At 32.4% G+C, this 13664-nt stretch overlaps 1 protein-coding gene across 1 annotated transcript; it reads right to left on the bottom strand.

The window, feature by feature from the left end:
* Window positions 1–5323: 5323 nt before the first annotated feature.
* On the bottom strand, window positions 5324–13205 carry LOC127730607 (E3 ubiquitin-protein ligase TRIM31-like). The gene is made up of 2 exons (XM_052239067.1): window positions 13180–13205; window positions 5324–7627 (listed from the first exon to the last, which is right to left on the bottom strand). The coding sequence occupies exon 2, from the start codon at window positions 7610–7612 to the stop codon at window positions 5750–5752; it is 1863 nt and encodes a 620-aa protein (XP_052095027.1). The 5' UTR covers window positions 7613–7627; window positions 13180–13205; the 3' UTR covers window positions 5324–5749.
* Between the last annotated feature and the right edge of the window lie 459 nt (window positions 13206–13664).

Below are 13664 nucleotides of genomic sequence, written 5' to 3'. Positions count from 1 at the left end.
TTATTTCCTCTTCTCTCGATCAATGGGCTTCCTGTAACTTGAACGTTGCCATTTTGTTTATTTACGTCTGTGACGTCATTTTCATGAGTACAAATCAACAAACTAAAAAGGTTATTCGCCGGTGAATAATAGGGTTATTCAACGCTGGTGTAAATTTTTTAGGGTTATTTGTTCTTCTTTGTACAATTGAATGAAAATTAACTGAATTATTCCATGTCACGTGATAACGTTTTACCCAATAGAATTGTTCGAAATATATGTAGGCTAAGGTATAATAAAATACATTATTCCATATTGATAGAACTGTAGCAGTTGGATAGCAAGTCCTTGGAAACGTCCGTTGTCGTCAATAAAGGCAACAGTAACTTATACCGCTGTTCGAAACTCATAAATCGATAGAGATATAAACAAATCCAGGTTACAAACTAAAACTGAGCGAAACGCATCAAATATAAGAGGAGAACAACGACACAACAAAAACACAACATTAAAATGTAAAACACACAGAAACGAACTATAATATAACAGTGGCCATTTTCCTGACTTGGTTCAGGACATTTTAAGAAAAAAAATGGTGGGTTGAACCTGGTTTTGTGGCATGCCAAACCTCCCGCTTTAATGGCAACGTCAAACACAACACCAAAACGACAACATCACATGACAGGACCACAATACAAATAAATGGAAGAACATATAGGACAAAGAAACACACAAATGATAGATAACAAAAGGTACTAGGCTTAAAATTCAATACGACAGACGTGCGTCTCGTCCACACAAGACCAACCAGTGACGCTCAGATGAAAAAAGTTTGAAAGCCAAAACAAGTACAAAGCTGAAGAGCACCGAGGACCAAAACTTTCAAAAAGTTGCGCCTAACACGGCCAGGGTTTTCTGCTTGGGACAAGAACATCCTTATCGTTATTTTGAATAATTTATAATTTTGCAAACAGTAATTTTTATAAAATGACTATATAATAATAGATATACATGATACAACCTAAGTGGGGACTAACTACAGAATAAAAACGGATACATTACATAAAACAACTTAATCCAACACATAAAAATACACAGCCGAGTTAGCCAAAGCCTCAACGCACAAAGTGACGTCACATTTGAAATTCTAAAAAAAACACACAAAGTGACGTCACATTTGAATTTGTAAAAATATTTCCCAAAAATAAGATAGGATTAGGATTGATTCAAGATTAGATTTGTAATACTGACATTACATATATTTAAAATAATTTAATTTTGGATGTAACGCGTCTTCTGATTAGCTGACGTTGTTATGTTTATCATCTCATAGACCTAATTTTGTCATGTGACCGTGACGTCATCAACGTTTTTTCATGGTTTACTCCGGTTTAAAATGGAATTTAGAATTAAATTATAAGAAATTACTGTAATATTTTTTCTGTCTATTCGAAATAATATAAAAAATGTGGTGCACACTTTAAAATAACCTGCTACGCGGGTTATTCAGTGTGCACATTTTTTATGTTATTTCTTCATAGACAGAAAAAATATTACAGTCATTCCTTAAATAACAATGAAATTACAATACTTATTAATATCAAATTGTGGTAGTAATTAGATAATTAATTGTATTATCTAGCTATGTCGGTGTTTCTTCTGAATCAAACTGTAAACCAAATATATCGTATAAATTTCGTTGAACCAAACTAAAATCTAATAAATGAAGGGGGTGATTAATTATCTTTACCATAACACACGAATATAACAGAAAAGACGTTAAGACGTCAAGCTCTATCAGCAAAAATAGCAGGGGGGATTAATTAGGTGGCGTTACAGTCGTCGGTGACGTTAAAAAGTCATCGAAATCAATCGGCTAAAAAATCGACGTTTAAAAAAAAGTTTTCAACTTGTCATGCTTTTATGATAATTGATTTTTAAAGTTTGTAGGTTTTGTGAGCAATATAGTTTCAATACGACATAGAAACATTGCCAAAAATAACTTTTATTTGCTATTTCTTTATCCTGTCCGTTCTAAAAATTATCAGCCATCTTTTTTGTTCGCCAAAAACATCGAATTTGAATAACTTGACGTTTGCGTATCCAAAAACGGAAAAGAAGGTAAAAATCTTTAATGAAACCGGGTAACCTATTTCAAATTTTTAACCAATTATGAAGCCATCATTTTTTACTCTTATACAACAATTTTAGTGACCACAAGTCATGTCAATTTGTAGCTGGTTTTGGCGGCATTTCTAGTTTGAAACAGTGAATGTTCATCGCTTAAAACTGTACGTCTTAGAATATTTCATTCATACTGGAAGCAAATCTGACAAATTAATGATAGCCTATGGACAAAAACACAAAAAATAGCAATAGAAAATACCTTGTAATGAAAATTTCTGGAGGAAAAAACATGAAAAAGGAAATGAAGGTCAGTTTATTATATTTAGGTTAAAAGTTGAAAACCTTGCATTTTTGGTTATCTCTTTTCTAAATAAGCCACAGTAATAAGTGAAAAAAAAATAGCTTATGAAGTCAAACAAGAAATTTAATTCATAGAGATGTGTTCTTACAAAATTGAATTTATTCAAATCAATGGCAAACTAATCTTGTCAAATTTATCAATCCATTGATAATTAAGTAAAAGGCACAAGAATTGTCCCACCAACTGTCATCTGTGATATAGATATCCAATTATTAAGGTAAAATATACAATACTTTATTTATAAAAATATATACCAGCTGAAACAGCACCCTGAAGAGTAGAAGCCCCATTTTTTTTTAAGTTTACTTTCATAATCTGTACAATACCCTGAGAAATTTGGCAAGGGCTACTAGCTGTGGTTGCTAATCTAATAATTGAATTTTACACTAATAATAATTTTAAAGTCAAAATTATGTCGCTTATAATTTTAAGTATTATTTTTTACAGAATTTCTGTCAATATTTTTGGTAAACTTATCCTTTTTCTTTATGATATTTTCTAGGCAGTACTCTACTGTTCAACTAAGAAACATAGGCTTGAGTAAAAAGGCTTTTTTACTTTGAAGAAACTAAATTGTGACTCTTGGTCCCACTTTATTAAAATATAAAATATAAATGGTCAGTACTATTTTTTTTTTCAGAAACATTATTTAAATTGTATACAGTATGTTTTATTGCATTAAACATTGTTAGAAGTATTTAAACAAAAATCCATTAGGAGTGATCCCATATCCCATTATAAAAATTACAAACTGAAAGTAAATTTCCTCAGCCAGAGCTAATTTATATCAATTCAGCTAGGTTTCTAGATCCAATTTTTACCATTTTTTTGGCGCAACTTTTTGGAAGTTTTGGTCCTCGGTGCTCTTTAGCTTTGTACTTGTTTTGGCTATCAAACTTTTTTCATCTGAACGTCACTGGTTAGTCTTCAAGTGTGGACAAGACGCACGTCTGGCGTATTAAATTTTAAACCTAGTACCTTTTGTTAGCTATTATCCGTGTGTTTCTTTGTCCTATATGTCCTCCCATTTATTTGTATTGTAGTCCTGTCATGCAATGTTGTCATTTTAATGTTATATTTAACATTGCCATAAAAGCGGCAGGTTTGGCATGCGACAAAACCACTTAACCAGGTTCAACCCACCATTTTTTTCTTAAAATGTCCTGTACCAAGTCAGGAAAATGGCCATTGTTACATTATAGTTCGTTTCTGTGTGTGTTACATTTCAATGTTGTGTTTTTGTTGTGTCGTTGTTCTCCTCTTATATTTGATGCGTTTCCCTCAGTTTTAGTTTGTAACCCGGATTTGTTTTTATCTCTATCGATTTATGAGTTTCGAACAGCGGTATACTACTGTTGCCTTTATTTTGTCTTTTTATTTTTACCTGTAATCCTTCTCTGAAAAGTAGGGAAGTATCTCTTTTTAATATTATAATCACATAGCCTAGTTGTTAATCGACTTTCTTTTATTTTCTTCTTGATTTTTGTAAAATAAACTCCTTTTTATTCATTTTGGTGGGTTTTTATTTTTGACTGGTGATATCAAGGGGAGATAACCACTTGCACAAATCGACAAAAAACCACCGCTTCGTGTTGAACATAACTTGACGTTTGCGTATCCAAAACTGTATTGCCTAGATATTCATATCGAGTGTTTGTCTTAATGAGATGCTTTATTAAATTTAAATTCAGCCCATCATTTTTAGTTTCCTCGAAAATATTTAGATTTTTCGATCAGGAGCCTTGACAATTTTCACACAAACTTCAAGTTTGAAGATAAAATAAAGAATAAAGGACTTTGAGTTGATGTGTAAGTTTTGACGTCTTAAAACTATGTATATTCAAGATTATTTTGATCAATAAGTTTTTACCATGACAGTGCTATTTTAGTGAGTAAAAGTGAGGTTTTTCTCATCCGTAGTTTTACTGAATTTTCACGGTCACGTGACTCTATTGTTGCTGATAGACTTGGGGTCAAACCGTGACCTGCTTTCCAACTGTTAGCAGGTTTTTCTATATGAATGGGATTTTGAATAAATAAGCATATTCACCTGCGGAAAAAGTATATTCACCGCGCAAAACATCGCGTGCTTTTACGTGTATAATAACGATACAATGTTTGACGTTTAGTTGGTTTTGGTAAATAACTGTTATTTTACACATATTTTTCTGTCTCGGAACATGGAATAAAACAATTACTGTCTTTTGTTTCGGTAAATATGTGGTTTAATTGACTTTTGAAAAACCTTGTGACAGTTTTTCAAAAGTCAATAAAACCACACATTTACCTCATCAAAAGACAATAATTGTATATTCTAAATTTAAATTAATATAAACCCGAGTTGGTTTCTTTTTTGTCATGTTTTCACCACTGCCTGATTCTTAGGCATATTGGCACTTAAGTAAAAAATAAAAACAAGGTTATCTAAAATGAAAACAACACTATAAAAATCTCATGCGTCCGAATCGCACCTCTGGACCAACCCGCACCAGGAACGCCTAAAGCCAAAAACCCGAAAGCTGGATTTACAAACGACCAGTAGAACATAATAGTACAAAGAAAATACTGAGAAACTTTAAATTCAATAAAATGATCACCCCCTGCACCTAGAATCTATAACTCCAGATTATCCTGTAAAAGTTTATCAAAAATTTGTGAAAACAGGTGCGTGTAACGATTAATTACATGTCATTTAAGAATTTTAACTAAAACGTCTTGGTAAAACTCCATTTCTTTCAGTAGATTTATCTGCGGTATCAGCTTCTGCAAAACATTTTTGATAAACATTCACCAAAAAGAAAAAAACGTAAGAAGTACTGATCAAACAGAGTGGAGGACTAAAGCAATAAATCATGATCGTTTTCAGAGAGATTATTATAATAATTTCTATTTGAAGGCTTGTTGCAATCAACACATAAAATCTATCACGTATTTTCATATGTTAGTACACATGTACCACGACAATGTTAATATTCTATAGCATAAGTTGATAATAAATATTTCACAAAAACGTGAAAAAAACGAATACCACTCTCTTCACCCCACCAAAAAAAAAACAAACCTCAAAAACATTTCTTTCCCCCCAAAACATAAGTCAAAACTTCACGTCTTAGAACAATATTTAAGGCATCTGGAATATATTAAAGCGTAAGTATTTCATCCAATATCTATTCTATCATCAGTTTGTGAAAAAAATCACATACTTTCGTTTTGACATAATTTATTTAATTAATAATTCTGAACTCCATAACATCATTCTTTTATGTGCATGATCATTACAAGTTATTTGATCACTAATGCCTCTGACCCCTTCATCGGTAATAGAAATATTTTTGTCTGGTCGGTATTGACGGTAACACCACTAAATGCTCCACCATCTAAACTGCTACAATCAATCTCTCTTTTTGGCAAACCAGTGTCCTCTGATAAACACACTAACTTTGCGGCTTTGCAATTGACTACATACATAAACGTTTGACATCTTGCAATGCCTCTTGGAGACCGTATAGTTTTTCTCCACTTCTCTCTACCTGACATTAAATTAACACAAGAAACGAAATTGGTAGTCTGATCTGTGTATACTAAGTTTTCTCCGTCTGAGCAAAACGAAAGGTACCAACATTCTGAAAGCACTGAAGCAGAGACACATAACTCAGCAATAATTCCATTTAGACCCGCATATACCTCTATAAAAACACCCGATGCTCGCCTATTACATGTTGCTATTTTATTACAATGATAGGACAGTCCATAACATCTGCCGTTCGTTAATATTTTGTCTTGTTTCGGGATGATAAGGCCTTTTCTAAAGGTAAAATACTGGATCAAATTGTCGCTTGGAAAACTAACAATGAAGTCGTCTTCTTCTGTTCTGCAAACATCCCAAGGTTCAGAAGAGAAGACTTTTTGACTAACAAACTTACAACCAGCACTAAAATGTTTAATTTTCATGTTTCCATTGTCAGCTACAATCATGCTGTCGTCCAGCAAGAGTGTAATTCCTGTAAGAAAGCAATCTTCCCTGTCCGTATTTGTCTTTAAAGACATCAGCTGTTGGTTGTCGTCTTTTAATGAAACCACCTTGTTCACAGGCCTTGTGTGAGTTGCCTTATTCGCAGAAGAACCAGTATTCTCGGTTGTCAAAGGCAGTTTTAGAACCTGTTTCGTTTTAGCGTCTGTTTCTGTACATTTCAATACATCTTGTGTGCTAGAAGTCTTTGCATTACCAGGAACTTTAATTCCTGTATAGGATATTTTTCCAATCGCATCGTTTTCCTTTAGAACCTTAAACAAGTCCATATTTGGCTGAAATCTTAACAAGTGTATATCAGATAACGATTTGCGACCGGTTTTGTTCATTCGCTGATGTGCTGTTTTTAATTTCTGTTCTATGGATGTCAACTTGTTGAAATCTGTAATGTCTTTGAGGTTGATTATTTCAAATTCGTCTAATACCGTTTTAAGATATGTCATCTCCTTATTGGTTTCCGTAAGATTCTTATCAACTCTTTGAAGTATTTGTTTTGTATTTTTCTGTATGTCATCCAAAATTTGACTCTCTAACTTTTTGATGAGATTTTTCAACTCGTCCACGTATAGCTTTACACCATCCGTACATTTTCTTTCACTTTCTAATATTCTTTTTTTCTCTTCAGAATGAGCATTGACTGAAGTCCCCATATTTTCTTTGCCAATTATAAGTTGATTTTGGACTTGTGTAATACTGTGTCTTTTACTTTCTATAGCCTCATATATTTCTGTGACGATACAGAACCTATGATTATCGATGATGCATTTATAACATACAATTTGATTATGTTCTGTGCATACATGGTCAGCCTGTTTAGAGCTGTGAATGCTACAGAGTTTTCCTTTGGAAAGGCAAGTTTCCTTCATACTTTGTATTATATGATTATCCTGAAGATATTTCGCGGGATCAGACGGACATGATTCAAGTTTGACCTCTTTTCTACAAACCGGACAATTAAACACAACAAAGAAATCTGTTAAGGTTGTTGACTTGCGAATAAATTCGTTTATGCATGACTTACAGAAAGTATGTAGACATGGCAAAGCTTTAGGTTTTATAAATTCTTCTAGACATATTGGACATTGAAACAATGTACACTCCGAATCTGAAGACATTTTTTTCCCTTTTGTCTGAAATATAAATATGAATAAAATATAAATAGTTATACTTTACATTAATTATGGCAGACAATGATAAAACAAGCTGTGCAGTGTATATACACAGTATCATGTATAAATATTTAACTTTAACTAATATATACCGACTTGATTGCTCAATAACTATAATTGTAAATATGTGTTTTGCTGTCTATTATACTGGTAAATAGATTTGCATGCATGCTCTTTTTCTTATGTTATATTTCTGTAGCTAGGGGCGATTTTAAGCTTTACATATTGCAGAGAAACTATTATATCATGAAAGACATTATGTTGACCTTTTAAAAGTTATCTAAGTTATATATATAGCACGCCTTTTACGAATTAACGTATTTAATTCATGAAAAGCGTAGCTTTGAGTGGATTAAATATGTTAATGAGTAAGGCGTGGCTAATTATGATTTATAACATCAATGGACTATAACACATGTCAAAGGTTAAATGCTGACCAATAAAACTGTATTGTACTTTTCAATATGTCAATCAAATAGTGGCGTGATACTATATCTGATTTCATGCAGCAGATGTCAGTTGGATTTGTATGTCAGATACAGGTACATTTAAATGAATTGTTGCCGTGGGATTCAGGCTCGATAGCCAGTTTACGTGTTATTGAATATTTTTTCTCCCCGAAAACTCATGAAAAAGGGGGTGATGGGTGATTCAAAATTTTATTCGACTTTTATTCTTTCATTAAGTGGAGGAAATTAAACGACTAAAATTCCAGTGACATTTTTTTTTTGGGATATTTATATTGTCACGATAAAAATAAGGTTCGACCAATTTATCAATATCACCCCTTCGTTTATAGACCACGTTATTCCTTTTTGTAGCTCTCCTCGAGCATTCATTTGATGCAAGAAAAATGTATAGGAAACCATTTTTAATTTAGGGTTTACAAGTTTGGCTAGTGTTAGGGTAAGCCCCTCACCCCACCCCACCCTCCAATTTTGTTTTGGATATATTGTTCTGCATGCATTTTGTTTAAATTTATTAAGACATTTTATGGTCATTGATTTCATAGTTTACTAAGCCAGGAAGGCGGAGCTAGACAGTGAAATAACAACTTTTGAGAAGGAAGTTAGAGCACTGGTCTAAGCTCCTCCAATTCTTTGCTTTTCCTATGACAAGCGACACATTGTGGGACTAAAGAGTGCAATAACTAAATAAATGTAAATAGTGTCCACATGTGGACACAGATGATGCCCCCGCTTGCATATCATATAGTTATAAAGGGACATAACTGAAGAACGGTAAAAGTGACGCTACCCAAATTTGAAGTTGATCTGAGTTTTGTGGTATAGTCCGTTTGACTTCTATAAATCTTCAAAAAATAATTCTTAAAAATTCATTTTTACAAATAAACATTTTTTTTCTTGATGTATGTTAATGTATGATATATACTAACTCTGACTATGAATATCATAATTTTGGGCCAATAATCAAAAAAGTTACCCATTAGGTCTCTATGTTACTTCTATTTTTTTTTTTATATAAAATACTTGATGGAGTAAGTATGAATAGTGTAACAGCCTTCCATTCAAAACAAAAACATTAGACATGTGCTTTAAACCTGTTTCATTGTACCATGTGACTTTTCTCATTTGAATAACTTTGACCAGCAACAAATTTGGACTTCATTTAAGTTTTATGTCATGTAATTACTGAACTTTCTGTATAATACATGAATTTGTATTTTTCATTGTTCAATTTCTACTGGGAACAGTATATCTCAATGTATATGTTCCTGATTTCTACGAGTAACCTTAGTAATATTTTCCAACTGGACATTACTAGTATTACATTTTAGGCAAAATTCAGTTTAGAAATGAAATTTAGTGAAAATGAATAATATAAAGCATTTTTTTTTTAGTATTTATACCTTCATATGTTTATGAAAAGTAAATATTGAATGGATTCTGTAAATACTTGTTGATAAAACTTTTTAGAGCCTCTCCATTTTGTTAATACTGTCATCATGATTTAAGCAATAAAAGCTTGCTTATATTCTTTTATAAGATATATATATAAATATATAATCAAATTAAGGTAACAAAAATGAAGATTTGGTAAGGAATAAAAATAAAATTAAACATCTGATTATGATATTTTTCCCACAAATAACATCTTTGTAGATACATGCAAGTTCACTTATAAAATCGTATAAAAACCAGTTATAAAAAAACTTAGATGATGGTCATTTTTGATGACATGTATAGTGTCCTTTGATATTTAAATGAGTTAAGTCACATGGCACAATGAAACAGGTTTAAAGCACATGTCTAATGTTTTTGTTTTGAATGGAAGGCTGTTACACTATTCATACTTACTCCATCAAGTATTTTATATAAAAAAAATAGAAGTAACATAGAGACCTAATGGGTAAATTTTTTGATTATTGGCCCAAAATTATGATATTCATAGTCGGAGTTCGTATATATCATACATTAACATACATCAAGAAAAAAAAATGTTTATTTGTAAAAATGAATTTTTAAGAATTATTTTTTGAAGATTTATAGAAGTCAATCGGACTATAATAAGCATTGTGTGTAAGTCTCATAACATTTGGTTGAGGCTAACTTAAGTAGGGAACAGAAACTAAAAATTCAGCAATTTTTCTATTTGTAAACACGCATAACCCTAGAACGGTTGTGTATAAGTTTTATAACATTTGGTTGAGGCAAACTCAAGTTAGAAAACGGAAACAAGAAATTTGTATTTGATCTTAGTTTTGTGGTTATGAATATTGTGTATAGGTTTCATAATGTTTGGTTGGGGCAAACTTAAGTTACAGAATGGAAACTAAAAATTTTGCAATCTTTCGATTTATAAAGGGGCATAACTCAATAATGGTTAAAGTGACACTACCCAAATTCAACTTGATTTGTGTTTTATCAGTGGAAGGCAAAATTAAACATTGCATTTTATAAAGCATTGATTGTAGTTGATTCAACTATAATCATGGACAGAGGTCGAACCCTGAACAGTTGGGGCAAGTATGAACACAACATTCAAGCTTGATACAGCTCTGAATTTGGATTGTGATTAAATATTTGACACAGCATAGGTTTCTGACACAGAATGAATGTGGTCTTAGAACTTAAAAATTTTTAATTTACCTATTATGGTCCAATATCCAAAATCTAAATACATACACGGTTAGATTCAGCATATCAAAGAACCCCAAGATTTCAATTTTTGTTAAAATCAAACTAAGTATATTTTTGGACCCTTTGGACCTTAATGTAGACCAATTTGAAAACGGGACCAAAAATTAAGAATCTAAATACACGGTTAGATTCAACATATCAAAGAAACCCAATATTTCAATTTTTGATGAAATCAAACCATATCATTATTATTTGCTTTTATATATCAATAAAAAATAACCAACTTACAATGGAAAATTTTAAAGAAAAAAAAAAGGAAAAAAAATCCCCCCCAATTTTTTGAACCCCCTTATGATTCATCACCCCCAAACTCAATCCCAGCCTTCCCTTTGTGGTATGGTACCTTGCAGTACAATTTCAGAGAGATCCATACACTTGAACACAAGTTATTGACTGGAAACTGTAAAATGCTTGTTGTTTGGCCCCTTTTTGGCCCGAAATTCCTAAACGTTTTAGGCAATTACCCCCAAACTCACACCCAGCTTTCCCTTTGTGATATGGAACCTTGTAGTACAATTTCATAAAGATCCATACACTTACACACAAGTTATTGTCCTGAAACTAGAAAAATGTTTGTTTTTTGCCCTTTTTTGGCCCCAAATTCCGCAATTACCCCCAAACTCAATCCCAGCCTTCCCTTTGTGGTATGGTACCTTGCAGTACAATTTCAGAGAGATCCATACACTTGAACACAAGTTATTGTCTGGAAACTAGAAAAATGTTTATTTTTGGTCCTTTTTTTGGCCCCTTATTCATATACGTTTTAGGCAATTACTCCCAAACTCAATTCTAGCTTTTCCTTTGTGATATGGAACCTTGTAGTACAATTTCAGAAAGATCCATACACTTACGAACAAGTTATTGTCATGAAACTAGAAAAATACTTGTTTTTTGCCCCTTTTTTGGCCACTAATTCCTAAAATTTTAAGGCAATTACCCCCAAAATCAATCCCAGCATTTCCTTTGTGATATGGAACATTGTGGTACAATGTCAGAGAGATCCATACACTAACACACAAGTTATTGTCTGGAAGTTACAAAAATGCTTATTTTTGGCCCCTTTTTGGCCCCTTATTCCTTAACTGTTGGTACCATTACCCCCAAAATCAATTCAACCTTCCTTTTGTGGTATTGAACCTTATGGTAAAATTTCATAGAGATCCGTTCACTTAAACTAAAGTTATTTTGCGAAAACCAATGTGTCTTCGGGCGACGACGACGACGACGACGCCAACGTCATACCAATATACGACCGCAAAAAAATTTTGCGGTCGTTTAAAAATTACTTGATATTTAGAAGAAAATAAAAATTTTGCAATTTTTCCATTTATAAAGGGGCATAACTCTAGAACGGTTAAATTAACGCCACCAAAATTCAAACTTGATCTGTGTTTTGTGGTAATAAGCATTGTGTATAAGTTTCATAACATTTGGTTGAGGCAAACTTAAGTTAGAGAACGGAAACTAAAAATTTTGCAATTTTTCCATTTATAAAGGGGCATAACTCTAGAACGGTTAAAGTGACGCCACCAAAATTCAAACTTGATCTGTGTTTTGTGGTAATAAGCATTGTGTATAAGTTTCATAACATTTGGTTGAGGAAAACTCAAGTTAGAGAACGGAAACCAATTTTGGGACGTACGGACGTACGTACGTACAGACGGACAAGGGTAAAACTTAATGCCCCCACCGCTATGGCGGGGGCATAAAAATCATTCAGTTAAAGCACTCCTCTCAAAATAACCGAAGTTAACTGACTTGAAGATCAAAGGAAAAATTGCCATTCATGTTACAATTAGGTTTAAATTTGATTAGTTGTTATGGGGTTGCTGCTTCGGTGACGTTTACCCCTCATTTCTTTTTATTCATATGTTTGTTTTAATCGATTTATGGCATTTTAAAGTCAATAAACGTATTTTAGACAGATTAAAACACTTTGTTTATATCATAAATTTATTACATCTGAATATACAAATGGGGAAAAAATTAAGCATCAACATAATGTAATATTATTATACAAAAACAATCTTATGGAGTAACTCGGAAAACTTTCATATTTTGATTATGATGAAGAGTAACAATAAATGCTTCGTCTTTTTAGTGTAATGTTCTACTAACGCAGTGAGATTATTTCCTCGTCACCGCTTGCACATCCAACTCGTGTCCTTTCTTTGCAGTGACATGTTGATATTTGTCCTGCTTTTGAAGATAAGATTTAACATGTTTAATGAAGCTTCTGTCCGGCGTTTCATTATTAACGTGACAAATTGTAAGATATGTCTGATAAACCGCTTGAAAACAACGGTAACAAAACTGGCATAATGAAAAACAATTACGTTATAAAAATCTTACCTTACTACCATACAATTTATCGCTATAAATAGATTATTTCGTTGTCATATTTATAAATAGAGCGAGAATTTCCATTTGTTTCGCTTCGTAGTAAAAGATGTCTATTTTTAAAATAGCCTTATATGACCATCCTATATTATGTATCATTTGAGAAAGCGTATCTTGTTTTCATGGCTCTCTATATTCAGGTGTGGCTTGATAACATCATACAGCAGTAAAGTTTATCAGATTTTAGCAAAAATCATGTTATTTTTCATTAGCCTTTCAACTAGCACAATATTGATCAATATTCTGCCTTCGAGTGAAGTACGTTTCTTTAAACATGTTAAATGCGACGGTCCATATTTTATATACTTTTGGCATTGTAGTATATTAACTGTTTTTATACGACCGCAAAAGTTACCGCAAAAACTTTTGCGGTCGTATATTGGTATCACGTCGGCGTCGGCGTCAGCATCAGCGTCGTCCGAAGACATTTGGTTTCC

This window comes from Mytilus californianus, unplaced genomic scaffold, assembly GCF_021869535.1.
Source record: "Mytilus californianus isolate M0D057914Y unplaced genomic scaffold, xbMytCali1.0.p SCAF_2, whole genome shotgun sequence".
NCBI classification, from domain to species: Eukaryota; Metazoa; Mollusca; class Bivalvia; order Mytilida; family Mytilidae; genus Mytilus; species Mytilus californianus.
The sequence above is the reverse complement of the archived record's forward strand: the minus strand, read 5'-3'. Positions and strand labels throughout refer to the sequence as shown.

Bases quoted from the DNA above. Each gene is read 5' to 3' on its own strand.
- LOC127730607 (XM_052239067.1), bottom strand. From the start codon at position 7,612: ATGTCTTCAGATTCGGAGTGTACATTGTTTCAATGTCCAATATGTCTA.